Source organism: Dipodomys ordii, unplaced genomic scaffold, assembly GCF_000151885.1.
Source record: "Dipodomys ordii isolate 6190 unplaced genomic scaffold, Dord_2.0 Scaffold23, whole genome shotgun sequence".
NCBI lineage: Eukaryota > Metazoa > Chordata > Mammalia > Rodentia > Heteromyidae > Dipodomys > Dipodomys ordii.
In genome coordinates, this window is record NW_012267239.1 from 9,496,023 (window position 1) to 9,520,547 (window position 24,525).

General features: G+C 47.6%; 1 protein-coding gene across 1 annotated transcript in view; it reads left to right on the forward strand.

Moving 5' to 3' along the window:
- Ksr2 (kinase suppressor of ras 2) overlaps nucleotides 1-24,525 on the forward strand; it is a 200,347-nt gene that overhangs the window by 92,960 nt on the left and 82,862 nt on the right. Inside the window, exon 7 of the mRNA XM_013014295.1 lies at nucleotides 1,960-2,147. Within this exon, the coding sequence (XP_012869749.1) occupies nucleotides 1,960-2,147 (188 nt within the window). The remainder of the gene's footprint in view (nucleotides 1-1,959; nucleotides 2,148-24,525) is intronic.

The window sequence follows — 24,525 nt, forward strand, 5'->3', positions numbered from 1 at the left end:
CACAGGGGCTGGGTCATCTCAGACAAATGGAGATGAACCAGGCAGGCAGCCTGCAGTGGTTAGCATGAGCAGAAGGTGTTCTTCTCTGCAGCAGGAGCCAAATGGTCTTCCCTTGGGTGGGCAGGACCAGTGCCCGGCTGGGCATAGGTGCAAGACTGAGCCATGGCTCCCTTCTTCCCTTTCCCTTGGGGAGGAGGGACGCAGAGCCCATGGCCGTGAGTTGTGAGGTTCCAGAGTTGGGCTCTTCTTTCTCTTCTTTCATTTAGAAATCTTCCCACAAATGCTAAAGTTCCCATGGGAGGTGAGTTACTCCCTAGGCCCAGGTGCACACGGGTCACCGCATCATCTTTGGGCCTTAAAGAGACCCCCCCCAAATAAAAAGCAGGGCTCAATGGCACTGACATTCCCATTTTGTTTTAGCAGCAGATTCTGTCTGGAGTTAATAAATAACGAATTCTCAGGATAGAATGACAATAAACATGGATACTTTGCAGTGATTCAGAGATGACTTTTATTCCATCTTCTCCCCCGTGGTGAGAGAGATGAGGTGAATTGAAAACTTAACTGATCCCCAGAGAGGGGGAAGCTAAACCGCAAGCATCTGTCCCTGAAATCTGGTCATTCACCACCCACCTGCACCCCACCCCACCCAGGAGTGCTATGAGGGGCTAGACAGAGGGAAGGGCAAGGTACCCCAGGGTCCGTGTGTGTGTGTGTGTGTGTGTGTGTGTGTGTGTGTGTGCACCCACGCACCCACGCTGGTACTTAGGCTTGAATACAGGGCCCAAGAACTGTCCTTGAACTTTTTCATTCGAGGCTGATGCTCTACCACTTGAACCACTTTTCCATTTCCAGCTTTTTGGTGGTTAACTGGAGATCAGTCTCACAGATTTTCCTGCCCTGGCTAGCTTTGTACTGTGAGCCTCAGATGTCAGCCTTCTGAGAATCTGGGATTACAGGTATGAGCCATGATGCCTGGCTTCCAGGGTCTCTATTTGATGACTGTCTCTCTACCCCTGCAGTACTCATGCCCCCGCTCCTCCCCCAACCCCCAGTGATCCAGCCCAGGGTGCTGGGAGCTTCCTGCCTTCAGTACTCCTAAAAGGAGCACCATCCCAGTACTTGGTAGGACCTCAGATGAGAACCAGACAGACTCCCAGGTGGGCTCAGGGTAAGGGGTTCTGTAGCAGAAACCCCAACAAGCAGAAGTTTCCACCAAGGGTTATTGGCATCCCACTGGAGGTTTGATCTGTTTACATCTCCTGAAAGGTGTCAGGAAGGTGTGTGTGTGTGTGTGGTATGTATTTTGGGGGGGCACAAGGGGGGTTCATTTTAACATGTCCATAGGCACATTACAATGTATCTTGGCCAGACTCACACCCCCTCCCCCACCCCCCCCCCCCCCCCGTGACTCTTCTTCGTCCCCCTCCCTACCCTTGTCTATGCCAGCATCACTGGTCCATTCTCACACATGAACACAAAGGATTGGGAACATTCGTGCCCTCCTTCGCCCTCCCTCCCTCCCAGTTTGGTGGTTTTTATACAGCTGGTTGCAGGGAACCTGGCATGGGGTGATGCCACCTTGACCCAGGTCTCCTGGATGTTACCAGTCCACCAGAGGACAGCATGGTAGAGGGCCGAGTGCCTGCAGCCCTGGGACCCCAGGATGTCCAGGGTTGGATTTGACCTTCATTTTCTAGAACTTTCACAGGGAGCTAAGAGGAAAAGAATGGCCTATTATGTCTTCCTGGGTCTTCACAGCTGACATGGGCTCGTCAGAGGATCCAAGAGGACCTGGGGACAAAACCCCTCCATCCTGTTCCCCACAACTGTATCTTTTCTCATTTTCTCCCTGGGAACTCCTTTTTCTCTCTCCCCCTTTCCCCTGTGGAGACCCAAGGCCGGGGTTAACTCAATGCATAATACGGCTCTAGCTCCTTTTCTGTCTCCTTTTTCCAGAGCCAAGAAAAAGAGCAAACCCTTCAACCTCAAGATCCACAGCGGCGGCGTGGGCAGTTGCGAGAACATTCCAGCGCAGCCGCGCTCCCCGCTGCTGTCCGACCGCTCCCTGCGCTCCTTCTTTGTGGGGCACGCGCCCTTCCTGCCCTCCACCCCGCCCGTGCACTCCGAGGCCAACTGCTCTGCAAGTAAGTCTCCCTTCGCCTGCGCCTGCCCCGTCTCCCCCAGGCTGTGCTGTCTTCCATGCCGGCTGCCATGGTGCAGACATTTTTCTTATGCATCACCTGCTTCGCCCCTCGCCCTGCCCCCATGCCAATCCCGTCCCTTTGGGTGGCTTGGAGGGGGTGTCCTCAGCTCTTGGCTGCTGACATCGTGCGCCTGGCCCCTGCTCTTTGCGGGCAGGTAGATATGACAAGGATCTCCACAGGCATGTCAGCCCTCCTCTCTCCTCCCTACCATTCTTCAGCTGCTTGGTTCCAGAATCTTCTTGGCCACTGTGGGTTAAGGCACCGGGAATGTTGTATTTTGCTTTGCTCTGGCCAGCCTATGTGGCCTCTACTGCTCAGAGATGGAGTCAGGTTCAAACTGGGCTGATGGTGGCCTGGGGTAGTTTCAGACTCTGTTCTTACACATTTCTGCTGGGGACAGGGTGGTTATGACTCAGAATAGAAAAGGAAGTTTCTGGCAATCAGGACTGATTGTTTCAGAAAGCTTATGGTCTTCTCTGCTCAGAGGCTGGTTTAGCTGTGGGACACAGATGTGGGGGGGGGCCCAGGAGAGTCCTCTGGTGACACCCATTGGCTCCTCCAGCAAAGCAGCAACTCCGATTGGCTGATTGCTGTGAATTGAGCGCTTGACTGCTCCTGTGTCATGTTGTGTCGTTCATACATAAGAAATGGTCGCGGGCCTTATTAGGACCTGCTACTTGCTTACCTTGGGGGACCACATTTAGTTCTTGTTATTATTTTTGCAAACTGGGGAAACTGAGGCTCGGGATCAGGGAACTTGCTCTAAGTTGCACAGCAGCTAAGCTGGGATATGAATCTATTTCTTTCTTACCGAAAGCTGACCAATATAATCATTAGTCCTCATTTGATAGCCAAGGTGTCTCAAATGCACAGCGAGAAGTAAAAAGAACAATCACCTTTCCTGAAGGGCGAGGTTTTATTACTAAGCCTAAGGGTTCTGAAGTTTTCCCCTGGTAAGTCAGGGTCCCTTTGACAACTTGATGAAAGCTATGAAGGCAAAGGGGTGAACTGGGGTTCTGTGTGCAGGTGTGTGTTTGGTGGGGACTGCAGGGACCTGGGGAGGGTCTGGAAGGAAGACTCCATGTCAGCAAGGTACAGATTCAGAGACTGGCTTGTCTGGAGGCCTGTGGTCTGCAGGCCTTGCCTTGTAGGAACTAAGTAGGAACTATAATAGCACTTGGGACACACAGTCAACAGCCGAAAGCCAACTGATCAGTTTGTCAAGAGAAATCACAGTCACAGAAACCAGAGGCAGCACTCCGCGCGCCTGGGTGAGTAGGAACGGGGGACCAGGTGTGTGGTGGCAGTAGGGGAAGGTTGGTGTCACAGCTGGGAATGCGGGCCCCAGAGGAGTGAAGGAGGAAGGCTGGGTTGTGGTCCTTAGCTCTGTACTTTGGTGCTGTGTGTCTGTCCTTGAGAGAGCTAGGAGCCTCTCTGAACCTCAGGCTCCTCATGGAGGGTCAGCATAGCCCTTATGGGGGGAGCTCTGTCAGCACAGGGCTCGTATACAGTAAGTGTTTAATAGATGGTAGCTGACATTATGTCCCCTGGTACTTAATAGGAAGACATAGCATTGACAGCCTCTGTGCCACAATTCTGTCATCTACAGCACTGGGCTGTGAGGTTATCGCCCCCTCCCCCGCACCCTCATGGTTCAGCGAGGGACTTTTCTGGTTGGAGTTTTCTCTCCTGGGTGGGGGCTGGTCATGGCTCGCAGCCTGCCTGGAAAGATGGCTCTGGGTTAGAGACTGTGCTTCCCTAGGAAGTGGCACCCACGCTCCCTCAACTCTGCTGTTGATAGTCAAGGCATCGGTGGTCCCAGGTGGTAGCTGTCCCTGTGGGCGCCTGCGAGTACAGAGTCACCCGAAAGGGACTCCTTCCTTCTGGCCGTCTTGAAGATGAGGGATGGCTGGGCACTGTTGCCACCTGCGGGGGTTCTGGGTCTTTCTTTGTGAGCTGCCTCCAGGGCAGCACCACTGAGGGAAAACAAGTGACTAATGGACGCGCTGCTCCCTAACGTGGTCGTGGAAGCCCCAGCTGGAGTGGCGTCTGGGACCCTGCGTGTCTTAGGAAATGGCCTTCAGGGAAGGGCATGGAGGGTGCGGTGCAAGGCCCCTCTCCCTCTCCGTGTGTCTGTTCTTGGTCCCAGAGATGAGGCAAGGGGAGTTGACCATCGACTGCTTTGTGGGCAGCGGGTGGGAAGGGGGGCGGGCGTCGATAGAGACGGAACTAAATCACAGTCCACACTGGGAGGGTTATGAGGGGACTCTCGGGATGGGGCTGATTATATAATGGGGTTTAATGAGGCTTGAGATCAAGGTTCATTACCCCCAGAAGAGGGAGTGGAGGAGCGGAGTGTGTGGCTGGGAGAGAATTTGCTGCCAAAACTATGTATTGTAGTTAGCTCCAGAATTGGGAGAACTTTTGAGCAGTTTGGATCAGGCTTGGCTCCATGGTGTCAACTCACAGGGGAATCATACTCACCATCCCCGGGGGGGCGGCGGGAGGGAGGGCGGGCTAAAGGACTTTGATCCCCAGAGCTACAGTGGAGGGACCCATGCAGCAAACCCCAGAAGCAGCACATTGCCTAGCTCCGTGGCTCCCTTTTAGAAATCCAGCTCCTCTGCTCCCCTCACAGATTCAGGTCTCTAACACGTACTGACTGCTGGCTACATTTCCAGAAAAGCTGCTCTGCAAATGTTAGCAGAGGTCCCGATGCAAGGCAAGCAGTGGTTTCCGTCTCCCACGCCCTCCTTTCTGGTCCTGTGTCCCTGAAGCAGCTACTCGTGACTTTCTGGCTCATTCTTTCCATGATCACCTCCATGATTTAAATTAGATACAGTGTTCCAGGCTATCAGCAGTAGCAGGAACCCCTGAAAGCTTGTGAACCTCACTGAACCCCCTGAGCTGCATTACCCAAGGGCCACCACGTGCTATTAATGACCCCAAGAGGGGTGCTGAGCAGACGAGAGTCATTGTCTGTTCTCTCATGGGAGAAAAGTCCAGGTTATACCCCAGCTCAGTGGCATCAGGACCCCTGGGAGGCACCTGGGTCTAGGATGGTGCCTCTGAAACCTCCCTGGAGGGTTCCAGTGTATAACCAAGGTCAGGCCCCAGCTGGAGTGGCCGGGGCATGTTGATTAGCAGTGACGAACAACAGCAGGTAAATTCCCACGAGATTTTCCAAACACTTCTGACTTCAGTGTCAGTGCTATGACTTTCTCTTCTTACTTCAATTCACCATTATCCAAGCCTGAGAAATGGCTGCAGTGTGAGCCCACACGACTCACAGGTGCGTCAGCCCTGCTGGGGTCATGGTTCCTGGTGATGCTGCTGCTCATGAATGAACTGATTATCATCAGTTCCTTCGGTCGCCTGGCTTCATCTTCAGCCAAGCTGCCATCCAGACACCTGCCCAGCTCCCTGAACCCAAATGGGCAGGGGTGAAGGAGGTGGGTGGTAGGTGGGTGTGAACCACAGATGCAACTGTGCCTCCTGCTGGAGGTGGCAGACAGATTAAACTCTAAGAACAGGGCCCAATGGGAAACTTTGACATCTTCCAGAGGGCCCAAGGCACCTGCCATTCTGGGGTCATGTATTCACTTGTTCAACAGGACTATCACAGGATACCAGAGACTGGGTAACGCATACAGGAAAGCATTTCCTCCGCTGTTTTGGAGGCCATTGAGGGCCTACAGACTCATGGTGAAGGCAGAAGGTGGGCGTGCACATGAAAGAGAGAAAGGGACTGAATCCACTGTAACCCATTGCCTCCAGAAAGGCAGCAGTCACTCATGACCCAGAATCATGACCCAGCAGCCTCCCCCAATGTCCCACCCCCAAACCTGCTCAGCACCAATCACATTTCACCATGAGTTTCAGAGTGGACAAAGCTGTATTTCAAACCATCCTAGCAGGAACCATTTTTCTGGTTTGGAGTTTTAAAGCTTTCTTGCATTACTTTGCAACAAAACCTCTCTTCAAAAAGAAGCTTATTGACTGGGTGCCGGTGGCTCACTCTTGTAATCCTAGCTACTCAGGAGGCTGAGATCTGAGGATCGAGGTTCAAAGCCAGCCTGGGCAGGAAAGTCCGTGAGACTCTTATCTCCAATAAACCACCAGAAAACCAAAAGTGTTACTGTGGCTCAAGTGGTAGAGTGCAGGGACAGTGCCCAGGCCTAGAGTTCAAGCCCCATGACAGACAAAAAAAAAAAAAAGGAAAAAAAAAGAAAAGCTTATGCACAAGGCCCTATCCCCACAAGACCCCAAGATATGAATAAGCAGGTAAAAGTGAGTTATATGAAGCAGAGAAGTCTGGTATCCCTTCCCTGGTACTGTCTCCCAATAGCAGTGGTTTCCAAATGGCTCTGAAACTCAATTTAGAATTTTTTTCTTTTTTTTTTTGTGGGGCCTGAACTCTGGGCCTAGGCGCTGTCCCTCAGCTCTTCAGCTCAAGGCTAGCGCTCTACCACTTGAGCCACAGCACCACTTCTGGCTTTTTTTCTTATGTGGTGCTGAGGAATTGAACCCAGGGCCTCAGGCATGCAAGGCAAGCGCTCTACCACTGAGCCACTTTCCCAGCCCAATTTAGAATTTTTTTTTGTTTAATGTCCTTCTTAAACATATTTTGAAGGTCATAAATGGAAAATCCAAGGCTCTTCATTCCTTATTCATTATCCATCAGACTAACATGTCATTGATCAATTAGAAAGAGCCACCTAACCTCAGTAAGACACAGAGTTGGGTCAGATGTCAGGGTCAGATGGTCTTTGTAAGCCACCAAAGAGGAGGTAGCAACTGATTTTCTCGTTTTGTGAATGAGGACAGCGGGATACTAGGAAGTTAGGTGGCTTTTCAGGGTGGGGGAGGGGTCACCAGAGGGAGGAAGCGTTCAGATGGGATAGTGTTACTTGAGGCCCATGCCACCGGCCACTTCTCCATATGTAATTGGAGCTAGTCAGGAGCAAAGGCTTTTTCTCCCATCAACTCCTGGATTCAAGACTCATTCCTTTGCCTGCCCATCCCATCGAAATTGCTTCCTTTGGTGGGTACCAGGGTGACCAGACATTCGAAATCTCTTCATCCGTATCCCCTGTCCAGATGGCTGGGGAGGCAGACACAAAGTAGCTACTGTGGCAGCCACCAGCTGTTCAGAGTGCTTTGGTGGTGATGGTATCCAGAAACAAAGGGTACAGACCTTAGCAGGATTTTGGGGAAGGCTGCCATGAGTAGCCTGTGTTTTGCACAGGGACTTGAGGGGTCAGCAGAGGATCAACAGAGTGAGGTCTGGCTGGATGAGATGTGGAGTTGGTAAAGGGAAGAAACCAGATCTGGGGGTTTCCACTTGGAATTGGAGTGTGATGGGATCCTCTTGGGCCTAAGGGAGGCTCAGGTGTGAACTCCCCTGAGCTCCTCTTCCTCTTCTCTTCCCTAGCAACCATTGCCATGATGTGTGGAATCCTCACCCACATCGCCTTCTTTGGACATCGGACCCTTGTGGATATAATGAGCGAAGTTAAGATGAGCAAGGTGGACATTTAGCCCAGTGGGATGCATTCTAGGGGAAGATGAGAATTGGGACACACAAAAGCTGTTGGAAGCGAGGAGTACACACAGCCCCCCTGTCCCCTGAAGAAGAAAAATACCTGGCCTTCTAAACAATGAAAGAGTAATTCCTGTTGCCTAAAGCCGCCTGCCTCAGGGTTCTGAGTTGCAGCAGCCTTGGGAAATTGAGCATCTATAAGGGGCAAGTCTTCAGTTTGAGCTATGCCATCACCAGGCTAATGAGCCAAGCTTTGGGGGTGGCTGTGTAATTGGCTGGGGAGTAAACTGGGTGCTTCTGGGGGGCAGGAGAGGGGAGTGACAGAGCTCCCCTCAGCTGTGAAATTGCCCATTAGTCAGTTGGTGCCAGGGATCGCCTCTCACAGGGTCCCCCAGGTGACCATAAAGAGTTAAATGCTGCTCCCCAAATGCCCACTAGGGAGCCAGCACTCAGCACAGTCTGTGGGGGCTCTCAGCAGAGGAAGGGGTACGCCTCAAATTAGTCACAGTGTGCTGGTCTGTACTGCCTGCTCTCTCCGACTCCATGCTGAGGGTGAGGGCGCTGGCTCTAGGCTAAGCCACTTTGCTTTGCCTCCCCCTGACACCCATTTTCTAACTGGGATCATAAACCAGTCAGCAGCTTCTCCATGTGGAGCCCTCCTTCTCCTTCCCCCCCCCCCCCCCCCCCCCCCCCCCCCCCCCCCGCCAGTCAATGGGCCTGAGATAGCCTGAGTGTCGGATGCATTCCAAACCCCAGGTGTGGGCCAGGCGGTGCCATCCCTCACTATGCCCTGTCAGGTCACTCAGCCAGCCACTCTGATTTGCAGTTTCCCCATCTAAAAAGGAAAGATTCTCCTCTTACCACCACAGCAAAATGACAAAGACTTAAACTCAAGACTAGAGGGGGAAAGAAGGGAGATGTTGGGAAAGGTGCTCGGTCCAGGCTGGGAGAGGCTCAGGGGACACCCCAGCCCATCCGTTTGTGGTTTGTGGTAGATAACCTCTGTTTTCTGGTATTGATTCACAAGTCTCACAGACTTTGCCTTTCTGTAATTGTTTGTTTATTTCTTGAGCCCTCTGTCTTTCAAATCTTGGCATCATTATTTAGTGGTGATTTTTTTCTATATTCCATTTCTTTTCTAACTTTCATTAATTCTAAAGAAAAACAGGCTGGGAAGGTGGCTCAGTGGTAGAGTGCTTGCCTTGCATGCATGAGGCCCTGGGTTTGATTCCTCAGTACCACCTAAGTAGAAAAAGCCAGAAGTGGCACTGTGGCTCAAGTGGTAGAGTGCTCACTAAAGAGCTGAAGAGCTGAGGGATAGTGCCCAGGCCCAGAGTTCAGGCCCCAAGACTGACAAACAACAAACACACACACAAAAAAACAACAGATGACGTGTTCACCTGTGTATTAGAATTCTGACTCCTGTAAGCTTTTAGATTGGTTGTGTCTTTGTGTGTGCACTTGGTTTTAATCAGATTGGAACTGTTGCTTCTTGATTATTGTAATGCTGTCTCAGTATTCCTGTCCTATGCATGTCTCTGAGTTCCCTGTCTTAGCAGCTTGGTCTCTAGGGTTCTTGCTTTTGGGATATGGGAGAACTTTAGGAGGCTGGGCCAAGTAGGAGGTCTTTGGGTCATTGAAGGTTTTTTTTTTTTTCCTGGCTTGTATGGTGAGTGGCTTGTTCTACCATGTACTCCTACCAAGATTTGCCACCCTCCCCAGGGGCCTTGGTCAATGGGCTCCCTTAATCTTGGACTGTAACCAGGCTAGCCTCCTGCTGAGAGCCTTCTTTACTAGCCAGGTAGCTGGGATTACAGGTGTGTGATAAACACTCTTATCTTCACTAGATTTTTTTTTTAATTTGTGGGTAGATACTGGGTAACTGTTTCTTCTCCAAAAATAAGTAGAAATCTTTGGAGAGATTTTTTTTTCTTTTAACTTAGAAATTTTGTTCGATGAATGAGAGTAACAGCTCCAATCTTGTCTATTGCCTCTGGTTTAAGAATATGCTCTTTTGCATATTATCACATTTGATAAATACTGATAATTATCCCCATCTTGCCCACAAGTAACTTAACATGAACATTGGGGCTTTTTCAGGATTCTTGTTGTTAAGGAGCACTTAGTTTAAAAAGGAACCGACTAAAGATTATCATAATATTTAGCATATTGGAATATAAATGAAGAAAATAATTAAGCATGACAAATGTAGATAAAAGTCAAGGTTTTCTTTTTCTTTTTCTTTTCATCTGACAGAGAATAAAAGACCTAGATTGATAATCATCATAAGGAAGACTCATAAAGTTGATTTGGGACCATAAAATAAGAGTCTAAAACTATTTTTCCCAAATACAGAAGTAATTACAGAAGGTCAGCCACCATAGAGGCTTGAAGCTTCTGGTTTAGCCATTTGCTTATTCATTCAACAAACACTTGGAGAGCTGTGTCTGCAGCCAGTCCCTGTCAGCCTGGGCCACATTTTCACTTCTCACAGAGCTGGCTGACCTCAAAGGCCCCAGTGGTCTTTGGTGAGTGGAAAGCAATAGCAAGCCACGCCATCCTCCTTTCTCTGGGTGTTTGCTTCTCCCAGAAAACTGGTCCCACATTGTGTCTACTCATCAACACCACCCACAGCACAGGTAGCCTCATTGGAGCCCAAATGCCATATCCATCCTTGGGCCACACCCACCCAGAAAACCTTCTGTCCTCAGTTTTTGCCAATTTCACTTCCTGGCTAGCTCTCATACCACTCTCTAACCACACCATACCCTCCTAACCAATCCCACCCTACTTAGTAGACTGGGATGTTTACAGAAGTGCAGTCGGTGACTCAGTCCTTCCCATCGCCCATCCATGGCTCTCCATGGCCCTAAGCCCAAACAGAAGACAACAGACAGCAGGGCCCACCAGGCTCTGTGTGCTCCAGATTCACTCTGCACCACATCTGCCTTAGTCCCCCAGCTCTTCCTCCTTCACACACACACACACACACACACACATACACACACACCACACACACACACACACACACATTCTCCCCTCCACACACACACCACACACACACACCACATACACACACACACATATTCTCCCCTCCCTCCCCCTAGGTGGTGCTAATGGCTTATGCCTGTAATCCTAACTACTCAAGAGGCTGAGACCTGAGGATCAGGGTTGAAGCCAACTTGGGTAGGAAAGTCCATGAGACTCTTTTCTCCAATGAAGTACCAGAAAGCTGAAAGTGGAGCTGTGTCTCAAATAGTAGAGTGCTAGCTAGCACTGAGCACAAAAGCTCAGGAACAGTGTCCAGGCTCTGAGCTCAAGTTCCAGGACCTGCAAAACACAACAAGCTCTAACCTTCTGTCTCTAATGCATGAATATAACAGCCGGATGTTCTTTTTGAATACGGACATCATAGGTAAATAAATGTGAATTATTTAATTCAATCACTGTAACCCAAGTGTCCATTGACCATCTACCATGTGTTATATACTGGGATAAATGATCAAATCTACATTACAAAATGAAGAGGAACAAGAGGCTTAAAGAGTCCAGTAGCTCTCTTGAGTTACACAGTGATTATTTTGAAATCATTTTAGACCTACAGGAAGTTTCAAATATAGTATTGAGCCCCTCCTTCCCCCATGTGTCCTCTTCATCCACAGTCTCTCTTTCATGAACATAGTACAGAACTTGATCTGGGAAGATGCCATTAATACAAACTCATGGATGAAGAAACAGGCAGGCCTGTGTCATTCAGAGGTATTGTATGTGGATACTTTACTCTGGACCAGCCTCCTTGCCTGCTTTTATTCTTTAAATCCTTCTCTGACCCTGTGAGGAAGATGCTATCTTTATCCTCCTGTTATAGCTGAGATGCTTATAGCCCAGACAGGTTAAGTAACCAAACCTACCTGAGGGCATACAGCTGGTAAGTGATGGAGTTGCTTTGTAAGCCCAGACTCCTTTGCTCTTAACCTCTGTTCAATATGGCCTCCAAACTCTGACACAAAACTCCCCTGGAAGCAGAGGTTTAGTTTGTAAACACTCAGAATCTTCCTACTGCCCTAGTCTACGTATTTATGTATTTCCTGCTATCTATGCAAATATATGTAGAAAGGTCAGTGGGGTATGTGGGCTGGATCTTTCTCAAATTTGGATTTAAGTCCAAATCATGAAAAAAATAGTCCTAAGCATGAAAAAATGAGCCTACCCTCTGGACTCGGCTACTGACTTAAAAGCTTAGAGGAAACCTAGTCAACATACACAAATACTTGATCACTAGAGCCTGAGTTTGGGTAGGCTCCCCAGTGATTGATCTGTAAACGGTCGCCCAGGCTACAGTTCTGTCCTTTATCCATTTTTTTTTTGGTTTAACCTCCTTTTTGTTTTCCTTTGTCCAACTCTAACAAATATCAAATAATGTGAACGTCAATTCATTAAATAATAAGTAAATACCAATCAATTAAATGCAGGCAGTGGGAGACCATTCAACATCGTCTTTCCATAGAGGTGGTTCCTGGAGTCTAAGAGACCATGATTGTGTGTGGCGATGGGTCACCACCCAGGAGCTAGCAGCCCATGGAGATGGCTCTGGGGATGGGGGCAGCATGCAGTTTCATGGAGAAGAGAAGCCTTCAGATATCATCTCAAAACTTGGTATCCTTTCCATTGACCAACAGATTAATGTCAGGCTAAGTCTCTTAACCTCTCCAATCCCCAATTTTCTCATCTGTACAGTGAGGATAATAATACTTCCATTATAGATCAGCGATGACAAATGAAAGAAGACAGTCAGAAAAGATCACAGACTCAGCGCTTTCATTTGTATCAGCTATCCAGAAATTACAAATATAGAGAGACAGGGTAGATGAGTGGTTGCCTGGGGCTTGGGCTCAGAACAGTTTTATGCCAAGTATATTTTTGGTGAGAATGTTCTAAAAATTGCATTATGACTATGATCAAAATTCTGTAAATTTTTACTAGAAGTTCATGGAATTAGGCTTGACATGGTGGCTAATACTTGTAATCTAAGCTACTTTGGAAGCAGAAATGGAGAAGACAGTGGTTTGAGGCCAGTCTGGGGAAAACATTAGAGAGTCCCCATCTCAATAAACAAGCTGGGCATGCTAGCATGTGCCTATGATCCCAGGTGCAGGAGGCCCTAGGTAGGAGGGATTGTGATCTGAGGCCAGTGTGGAAAAAAATGTGAGACCTTACCTGAAAAAAATGACCAAGTCAAGAAAGGACTGGGGGCACGCCTAAAGTGCTAAAGCATCTGTCTAGCAAGTATAAGACCCTTCAGTATTGAAAAAAATCATGGAATTGTACACTTAATGAATTTCATATGTTAATAATAGCCTCAATATATCTTTTAAATAGGTCAACAGTGAGACTCAAGTGATATGATGAATTAGCATCGCTTGAGATGTTCCTATTATATATAGGTGCGTTACCAGTAATGTTTTTTAAACTGGGGGTTGGCTCTTTTCTGAGGATGAGCCCACAGGAAACGTCACTGGGGAGAGCCATTGCACAAGGCAGCCATAGCCAACAGCATTGAAGTCCTTGTCACCAGTCCCTTCTGAGGCCCTTGAAGGTAGAGCTTGGCTCTGGGTCTGTGTCTCCATGGGGTCCTGAAGAAGCTCCCCCTTACACCGTGGTGAGTGATACTGAGCTCCAAGCCAGCCTTCCTGCCAAGAACAGCCACAACAGCTGCACACAATATTTTTTTTTCCCCACACAGTATTTTTTTAAAACCTGTTTGAAGACATTAGCAAGCTACCAAGACAGTAAGGACTTCAGTAGCTCTGATTATAGAAAGAAGAGGTACCAACACATGAGCCCCAGGTTCAACACTGCTGGTCTCCCTCACATATTTGCCACTTACAACACGGTGACTTCAGGATTATGAAGTTCAGCAGAAATTTATGTCTCATGTTGCTTAGGGAGAGAAAAATTGGTTCTCAAGGCCTACCAGGAAGAAGGGGGGCCCTGGTAAATCCCAGTGTGTCCAGTCGGGAAGCTGAGGGGTGGACTAGAGGAGTGAGGGCAGGCTAGAGATAGACCAGTGCTTGTACGAGATGAAGCCCAGTATCAAATCTACACGGTACCTCATTGGATTAATGTGATTTGCTGCTCCCAGAAGCAAGATTTAAGTCTTCTCTAGAGAAAAATGACATCATCCCCAAGCTCAAATTATCTCCTCCAATTTTCATGCACAACTTTAGGAATTCAATAAAAAATTACCAGACATATTAGGAGACAAAACCACATGACTGAAAACCAGTAGAAAAAAACCAGACCCCTCCCCCTCCCCCAAGATGATCCAGATATTGAGTCAATAAACATAGACTTTATCTTCTTTTACTTTATCATGATTTAATTTATTCTTAATTCTTATGTTCTGGGATTTGCAGAATTAGGAGCTTGTCTCCTCAAAGGCACTAATTTAGGTTTTTAAAAGTCTAATACTATTGAGGTAAAATAAGTTGCCACCACTAAAAGAATACAGTTGGGTGAGTTGAGACAAGAACTGAGTATATGCCTGAGTAACTGTGCAGAACATTTCATCACCCTATAGTTCTCAAATTCCCTGCCTTCCTTCTGCTACAATAGATTACTTCCCATGCTCCAGAATGTCAGAGGACTTGGTTCACAGAGTGTGTTTACTTTGTGTCTGGCTTATTTCACACAGCACCATGTCAGAATGCATCGGTGTTGGCACTTTTACCAGCGGTCTCTGACTTTTATTTCTTGTATTTCATTGCAAGGCATGGAATTTAAAAATAACTCCGATTAAGGTATATGTGATGATGGCATGCAGAATCTTAGCACAGATCTGTGGAACCAAAAAACACATCAGATGGACTTTCTTGAACTCAGAGTTCCAAATGAAAGGAGTAATTGAATAAATGGAGTTAACTGTAGATTAGATACACTTGAAGAGAAAGTTGGTGAACTAGAGGATAAATCAGAGAAAAATGTCCATACTGAAGCAATGGGGGGCAGAGGAAGCCTAAAGAAAACACACTTGAGACATAAGGTCTCATATATTTGTCAGTGAGATCCCAGAGAAAGAGGAAAGAGGAGAGAAATAAGGAAGAGATACAAAACTTGAAGAGAAAATGACAAAGAACGTAAAAAAAGCTTTTAGAAATGATAGCTTCATGAAATTTCTTGAACCATAACTAAGAGAAACGTGGAAAACTGCTTCTGGACAGTAGACACTAGTGAATTCATTTTGCTAGGATCAGTTCCCTGTTCAACCATTGCTTATTAGTATTATTAATTAATACTATTAGTATTAATAACCATTATTATGAATGCATAAATGGACAGGAAGTAAGAAGGAAGAATGGTAGACTTGCATTTGTCACATTGTCACAGCTTGTTTCCTGGCAGCAGAACTGAGGAGATTGGTGTATTATAAGTTTATCACGTAGTTGTGTTGCAGTGGTACAGGAGAATCTGGGCTATATGTGCTACAGTCTAAAGCTCTCACCCGACCTCCAGGGCACAGGATCTTGTCTGGCATTGTTTTGAAGTGGAACAAAGGGCTCTGGACTTTGTACAACCTCACTGGCAGGTCCTTAGCAGTGGGATGTGCTGGCCAAGGCATGGGAGAGTCCGGGTGAGGCTGCCTGCTTTAGCCAAGGGCAGATGCTGAGAGGGGCTATGTGGGTGGCACACTGCCTAGCTGACACCTCTTCCTCATCCCTGTAGGAAGACTAGGCATGGGAAGCCAATGTCCCAAAGTATCTGAATCAAGTAACTTAGTGCCCGTATCATGGGAATGAAAAAAATGCCATTCCCTTGCTGGGATGTGGGGCTGGAGGTCTACTTACCATTCCATTTTTGTTGACACCTTTCCTCCCCCCCAAATTCATTGATTCCTCATTTTAAACTTATTCATAAAATATTTCAGTTTGCTGTGTGAAGCAGTAGAGTTTTCTTTCTCTTTAAAAATCAGCAGAACAAGCACTGTTCGCAATAGCTAGGATATGGAAACAACCTAGATGCCCCACCACAGATGAATGGATCCAAAAATTGTGGTATCTATACACAATGGAATATTATGCAGCCATTAGAAATGACAAAATAATGGCATTTGCAGGGAAACGGATGGAGCTAGAAGGAATCATGTTGAGCGAGGTAAGCCAAGAACGAAGAGACAAACGGTACATGCTCTCCCTGATAAGTGGATGCTAAATCCAAAATGTTAGGTGATACGACAAAACTAACAGGACTTAAGAAACAAAGAACTCCCGCTCATCTGGTTGAACCACTACTAAATATCCCGCTGCTGATCACAAATATGGTATATAACATGTGAACACTGTTATATATTACAGACTGTGATAGACAATTTGCTCCAGGAAAGTTAGAATGAACTAGTGACTTAGAAATTATGTAATCACTTAATCACAATAAAAAAAAAAGAATCTTGGGGAAGGGAGGGAGGGAGGGGATGGTAGGGGGAAAACAATGGAGGGGGTAACAATGTTCAAGAGGAAGTGTACTCATTACCTCACTCATGTAACTGTAACCCTCTGTATAGTATCTTTACAATATAAAAAAAAAACAGAAAAAAAATCAGCAGAACAATTGGCCACAGTCACATGTTGTGTAATGACAGTGACATGCTCTAAGAAATGGATCACTGGAGATTTTTGTCATTGAGAGAACAGCACTGTGTATTTATGCACATTAAGATGCCCATGACACCAGCGGGTAGTACATATGTGCACACATACATACATATACACATACATACATACATACATACATACATACATACATTTTTAGCACTGGGCTTGAACTTGGGGCCTTGCGCTTGCTAGGCAAGTGGCTCTATCACTGGAGTCATGTTCTTAGCCCTTTTTGCTTGTTATTTTTTGTCAGGGTCTTGATTTTCTTACCTTGAGTTGCCTGGACTGTGATCCTCTTACTTTATAACCTTCCATCTAGCTGACAGGTGGAAACCGCTGTGTCCAGCTTTTGTCATTGAGTTGGAGGGTGGGGGAGGGGAGGAGGACTCTGACTTTTTGCTTGGGCAAAAAATCCAATTCCTCCCTATCTGTGCCTCCCATAAGCTCTGATTACAGTTGTGAGCCACCATGCCTGGCTAGCAGGTCGCATGAGACCACTGTTAATATATCTGTTGTTGGTAGAAGGGTTCTTCCTCCGGTGACAACTGATTTAGTCACTTGGGGGGAGGGGGGAGGAAGGGGTAAGTGGGAGATAAAGAGGGATGGGGTAACAATGATTAAAAAGCAAATGTACTCATTGCCTTGCCTATGTAACTGTACCCCGAACCCCCGCAGCTCATCACCTTTTCAATAAAAAAAAAAAAAAGATTTAGTCACAACAGCAAAGAAACTTTCTTTTCTCACAGTGTCTGTGAGTGGGGGATTTTGGAGTTGCGCAGTGGAGTAGTCTTGGGCCGGGCCTCTCAGAAACGTGTCCTTGGGATGCTGTTGGGCTGCATTCCATCCGAAGGCTGCACGGACCTTCAAGGATCCATTTCCAAGATGGCGGCCTCACGTGGCTGGTGGAGTTGGTGCTGGCTGCTGGCCTCAGCTCATCTCCACAAGCTCTGGTGCATGGGAGCCAGTCACCACTTCTCCATATTGTACTGGCTCTCTCCAGTCTGCTCTGTTCCAAGGCAGAAGAAGTAAAAAGCTCAGTATGCCATAGTCACACTGTTCCTGAAGACTGAGACTTGGGGGTTATGGGTTTTGAGCAGAAAAGCATTTGGCATTGGCTAATGAATATCATTCTTCCTCAGGGCCTTGAGTGGTTGGGCAGGATTAAACAAAACTCTCTACCTAGTGTACTTTACTCTGTGTGTGTGTGTGTGTGTGTGTGTGTGCGTGCATGCACGCGTGCGTGTGCATGCTAATACCAGGTCATGAGCTCAGAGCCTTGGTGAAATTCTGTAGCTTTTCCCTCTTAAGATAGGTGCTCTACCACTTAAGCCACAGCTTCACGTTCAGCTTTTCAGTGGTTAGTTAGAGATAAGTTTCACATACTTTCCTGTGAGGGCTGGCTTCGAACTGTGATCCTTAGATCTCAGCCTCCTGAGTAGCTAAGGTTACAACGTGTGAGACACCATCACCTGGCTCTAATATACCTTATTGCAAAGCACTGCAGGTCTTCTCAGACAAGGTGGATGCGCACATGCTGTCCTGTCTGTCCATGTAAGCAGGAGAAGGAAATGTGCTTTCTCAATACATTGATGTGTCTCACCAGAAGAGATGTTAATCATTGAGTTGTTTGATTCAGTGCTTACCAAAGATTCTTGTTTTCATAGTAGGTAATAAGTGAAGAACACCTCCCAGGGCTGAGCATAGCAGAGCATCCCCCTTGTGTGGGTTGAAGTGGGGTGAGAAGGGGTAGCATGATAGTTCATGGGCAGACAGAGAACACCATAGATTTTCTTTGAAGCTCAATTTTGTCTTAAATATGATCATGAATCTCAAATCCATGCCAAGTCTCAGCGCATCAAAAAAAGATGTCAGGATGTTAGACTGAGAGCGAGTCTTTCCACATTCACATATTAATAGAGAGGTAACACTCAGAGAATATCAAAGTAAATTTCAGAGGCGCTGGTGACATTTCCAGAATAAACATTAGTTAAACACTTATGAACGATCGTCAAAATTATTTCACGGGTGTAAATTAAAAGGCAGACTGTAATGTTGATTCGTTTTCCTCTCCCTAAGTTTCTACAGTTGAACGCACAGAAGTACCACAGAAAGATATTAAGGGACCTTTCTCCACATGGCAATGTCAGCAGCCTTCCCTTTTATCTTCTGTTCGGTCACTTTTCCAACCAGATCTATCATTGACTCTTAATGGCAATAGTAAATTAACATTTTGTCAGGTAATGAGCTACAGTTCTGAACAGCCCACCCAGGGGGATGTGATCAGTGACTTTCCAAGCATTCTCCATCAAGCTGGGAACCCATCCTTGTCAGTTCTTAATTGTGTACTTCTGTGGGGCCAGCTCCTTAGAACAAGTTTCCTCTAGACTTTTTATAAGAAGTATTTTTACATTACAAAATGTAATGCATGCATATTGCAGTGAGGTGAGACAACACACAAGTATGTCATGTAGGAAGTCAAAATACTACCATCGAAAGGTGTTCCTTTGGAAACAATCTGAGTGAGAGTACTTGTGGAATATTTTCTCTTTCAGGGTAGTTTTCTATTGCTTGTTTCAATAGGCTATGTATTTTCTGCACATTGCTCCTTTTTACGTAAAGACAGTACTTAAGGACATGCTTCGTAACTGGTCTGTATTCATGGGCTGTATGGCAGTGTTTTGGCTAACAGTGGAGCATATGCATGCAGCAAGTTGCATATTCCCTCACCTAGTCCCACCCTAGCCATCTAATTAACTTAAAGTGTACCCTGTGGTATTCACCTAAAGATGCGTCATGTGAGGGTGAATTTCTCGTTGTCATCATTATTGGTGATGTTTGATACTATGTGTGCTTATGGCACATAGTAACAGTTCATGTGCGTTCATTATTTTACTTTACTGAACTTTTTCTTGTGCCAGTTTCACAATGTCTCACACATATAGACTATCCTTGACTTCATAATTATTAAACTTTCAGATTTTTTTCCTTTTTGTTTCAAGATGGTGCAAAGGCAGTAGAAATCCAGTAGAAACCATGCTTTGAATTCTGCCATTTTTTTACCTGTGCTATTTTCCTGGGCTAGTGACGTCCTCTTGAGATGCAAGAGCTCTTTATCCACCACAGCATCCCGAGGTCTTACCTGGGTATACTCTAAAAACCACTGCTCTGCAGTGGCTAAGCTGTGATGTTAGAGAGGTTATGTGTGTGAAATGTATATGCCACTTGGGTTGTTTTCAACTTCAGATGAGTTTATTGGGCTCGAGTCCATTGTGAGTGGAGGGTTGAGCTCTGAGAAAACTGCTTGTTCAGGTACGTGGTATGAAGCAGGCTCTCATTGTCTGTAGCCACCACCACCACCACCATCCCTCCCCTGAACTGCTGAAAGCCTGGCCCCATTAACCATCAACTGCCCACTCCTTCCCCTTGTCTCTGGGAACCTCTACTCTCCTGTCTCCGTGAACTTGACCACTTGGGTACTCCCCTGTGCTCAGAACCCCAGCGTCTGTCTCTTGTGACTAGCTTCTTTCTTTCACTTGGATGATATCCTCCAAGATGTAGCAGGCATCAGAACTTCCTCCCTATTAAGGATAGAATACAAGTATGAGTTTTTTTAAGTTAGTACCAAGATTTGAACAGAGAACCTTGCACTTGCTCAGCTTGCTTGCTCAGCTGGTGCTCTACCACTTGAGCGATGCCTCCAGTCTGGTGTTTGCTACTTATTTGGAGATGGAATATGCCAGGGGTAGCTTCAGACCTGGTTCCTTCAGATCTTAGGCTCCTGATGACAGGCCTGAGCCACTGGTGCCTGGTGTTAAGGTGTGTTTAGGGGTGTCGTAGGTCAGGGTTCTCCATGGTCCTCCAGTGGACCACAGGTTCCCCACATAGCTGTTTGGTTGTAAGACCCGCAGGGCTTAGCAGCTGACTCAGCTCAAGTCTTGAAGCTTGGCTCCCTGGCTCCTCGGGCTGCTGCTCATCCAGGAGGCCCAGTCATGTAGGAGCAAGGATGTTCTCAAAACGTAAGACGTAAAACCCTCAAAACAGTCTCCTCTCTGCCACCGTCCAGCTGGGCAACTCACACTGTCCACTGCCCCCGTTTCATTATTTCTTACTTCTAAAGGACGTAAGTAGGATTAGCTCAGAACGAAGAAGTCTCAGCTGGGTGTGATCCTCTGTTCCCAGTGCCCAGAAACATTTTTGGTTGTTATGGCTGGGCACACATGCTGTGGCAAGTTAGTGGATGGAGACCGGAAGGTGTGCATTCAGTGTCCTGCAGTGTAGAGCACAGCCCCTGCCACCAAGAACCATCCAGCCCCCATCTGATCTCAGTGGCGGCCTGGCAGGTAAACTCAGCTGCATGGTCTCTGCCACAATTCCAGAACTCTGTATTATGGCATCAAAACCTATGTGCAAGACAGGTGGGGGAGGGGCGGGGCCAAGAGGTCAGGGGCGTGGCTTGAGTGCTGGGGGCGTGTTTTGAGTGGTAGAAGGGGCATGGCTCAGGCGGTAGAAGCCTTCCTCTGAAGCTCCCAGACCTGAGCTCAAACTCCAGTACTATCCCTGCAAAAAAGAAAGTATAACTTGATTTGTGGACATTGGACTGTGAATTGCATGTAATTTTTCAAATCACCAAATTTATTCAAATAATTTAAAAATGGAAAAGCCTTTCTTAGATTTCAATCATACAGGGGGTCTGGATTTGGTCTTGGGGGTCCCAGCCCATCTCTGGGCTAGTTGAATTCTAATGCTTGGGGACTGTGTGAAGCGGGTGGGAGGAGCTGGCATTCTTATTAAATGTTTATTGTATGCCAGTCACCATAGCATGTCACATCAGGCATGAGAGATGTTCCCACCCCATTTTAAAGATGAGAAATTTGACTCTGAGGCACGAGATGACTTGTTTGAGATCTGCCAATAGCAGGTGGTCACGCTGGGGCTTGCCCGGGGTGCTGCCTCGTCCAGAGCCAGGGTGCAGGGAGGCTGACCTGCAGATGGGCTGCGGCACAGTGCTGGCAGTGGACAGGTGGCATTCCAGAGTATTCATCCACATCTGGGGACAGCCTGCTCTCCCCACAAGGGTTCCGGGGCTAACAGAAGCCTCAAGGCTCCTGTCCCTCCCGCCTCTTGGCCTCAGTCCATCTGCTGTCATAAAACACCAGACACCACCATCCCACTGTCCATCAACCTTCCCTTCCTTCCTGCAGCTGTGAACTGCCCTGTCCTGGCCCAGGCAGCTCACAATTTTTCATGACTCCCTTGGGAGATTGCTCCATGGCGGCGGCGGGGGGGGGAACCCCAAGTTCACGGAGAGCAGAGTCTTTGGGTCCCAGCTGAGGGCCAGGAGGCTACTCTAGCTTCAATTTCAAGGGTGACTAGACCTGGCAATTTAGGAGCTGTCTTGCCTTGGGTTCAGCTCTGCCTTTGCCCCCCCCCTTCCACCTCCAGTTGCTTGGAGGGCTTTGCTCAGTTTCACTTGCCTGCAAAAGCAGGGTGCATGTGTGTCATTCCCCCACAGTCCTGGAGACTGAGGTCGTGTGTGGATGGTGAGCCTCTAACTTTTCATGAATCAAAGTGGAGGATGGTCCTGGCATGCACACTCACCTGATCTTACCTCAGCCAGGGCAGCTGCGTCTTTATGGAACAAGAGTCACCCTGTGTCCTTGCTGAACTCATTGTCATCAAGTGTGATGAGCCAGCGACGAGCCAGCACACGTCACTCTAGGGGCAGCACCCAGGGACAGCCTGGTGACCTGGGGCTGTGTCACTACATGTGTCTTACCTGTGGCTGCATGCAGGCAGAGTAGAGTAGGGGACAGAAACCCCACAGGGCCTCAAAGTCTAATGTTTTTGCTCTCTGATATTTTGCTGAAAAATTTTGCTGAGGAGGGGATCCTAAGAAGCAGAGAATCAATCAGTTCTCTACCTAGAGCAGAGAGATGGACAAGCAGGGCTGCTTGAAGTAAGATGTATGTTTCTCTCTGAGCTCTGAGATAATGAAGTGTAGTATAAACTGAATGGTTTAGAATAAGCATTCATAGCTGGTGCCGATGGCTCACTTCTGTAATCCCAGCTACTCAGGAGGCTGAGATCTGAGGATCTCGGTTCAAAGCCAGCCTGGGCAGGAAAGTCCATGAGACTCTTATCTCTAATAAATCACTAGAAAAACAGAAGTGGCGCTGTGGCTTAAGTGGTGGAGCGCTTGCCTTGAGCTGAAGAGCATAGGGACAGCACCCAGGCCCAGAGTTCAAGCCCCACGACCGACCAAAAAAAAAAAAAAGCATTCATTCCTTATTCATACCCTTTGTGGTTCTACAGAGGTCGAAGTCAAAAGTCACAGTGTAACATGGTATGGCTGGGCTGTGCACCCTCTGAAGGCTGTAGGAAAGGATCCAGTTTCTGGGTGCTGCTGGACCCCAGCATTCCTCTCTAGCTCACGTCCTGGGAGTGTCTGCAGGTCCTCCTCCCTCTCTGAGTGGCTCCAGGTCTGCTTTTTCTCTTTTAGGTTTCTCAGTCAGGGGCATCCAACCAAGTGTGACTGCATCCTAACTTAATCTGCAGTGACCCCCTTTTCGGATGAGTGTGAGTTTGGAGAGGGGATGCCACGCTTCAACCCTGGGTAGGGAGTGGCCATGTGATTTTCAGTTCTAAAGAAACAAACACATACATTTCTTATTCAGTTCCCTCTTGGGCCAAGTTGAAGGAAGTAAAGAAGGACAAATACTAATGAAGCATCTGCCAAGTGCCAGATCTACTCTGTTGATCCTGTGAGAAATAAGTTATGAAGGAAATGAAGACCAGAGGCGTTCAAACAAGAACTTCCCCAAACTTTCACGATGACAAGTAGCTGGGCCAGGTGATCTGCCTCTTCACAGCTGTCTTACAGAGTTGCTGTTCCGGTTCTCAAATTATCCCTACAGATAAGGAAGTGAATAGTCTCAGCCAGGGTGAAAGGTTTGGCTGAGGACCACAGTGAGATATGAACTTAGGACTGCTCAGCTCCTTAGCTCCAAGGAAGGTCTTTGGCCTGTTCTCACCCTGGGCTGATATTTAGGGCTGAAAGAAGCTAGCAGATACAAAAACAAACCCACAAAAATATCACCTGGGGGCTTTGACTGGGGCTCAGAAAACCCTGAGCTGGCTGTACACATTCACCCATGAACACGTCTTTTATCCTTTACAGAATCAAGGTCCTATTGACAGTGTAAAGACACTGCTGTGCGCTGGGAGGCCGGGCTGCCGGCTGCAAGGTGAAAGGCATAGATCAGGCCTTGAATGCGTCTCCTCCACAGCTCATCAATCTGCCTTTGCTTGATACAGAAGCATTGAATGAGCATACTGAGCACATCCATCATTAGGTGCTGTTTCTCCCATCAGGAATAGAGTGCCAGGTAAAGGCGGCGAAGGGTGTGGTCCAGAGCTGAGATCAGAGCCCAACCCCACAGAGGAGAATAGAGGCAGGTGTCACAGCAGAGTCTGCAAACAGCCCTGATTGCACTCACACCCCATCTATCATGCATCCATCACCCCATCTATCACCCATCTGCCAGGCCCCGATTGGACACCTCTTTCTTTCTCCACTGACTATCAATCTTGTGCCTTTTTGGGAGAAAGCAAAAAACAAACACCAGGAACGATTGCCCTTTAGAATTGAGTTTGCTGAGTTGGAGAATCGGGAACCTGCACTGCTTTGTGGATTTATGTTTTCTCTTTGAGAGTTGCAATCAGATGCTCTTTGAGCATGGCCTTGAGTGCCTTTGCTGGCTCAGACCCATTTCCTGGCAGGATCCAGGGCGTGGCTAGCTTGGTTGCAGGGCTCAGCCTCTCTACCTGGGGAGCGGTGACTCCTCCAAGAAGTGAGAGATGTTAAGAGGACAAGGAGCCATTTGGCTTGTGGCCCCATGGGGACCTGGAGGAGTGACAGTGTGGCACTTCCTTATCCCACATTTCCTTCGGTGGCTCTCCATCCTTGACCCCAACATCTCAATCAGTGTTGGGACTTGCATCGTGCGCCCCAAGATGTTTGTGGTACCATTCATTAACTTCCTGTGTTACAAGTTTTAGTATCTATTTCTTACTTTTGTGCCAGTTCAGGGACTCAAGTTCAGGTCTTGGGCTCCTGCTTGTCTTTTTA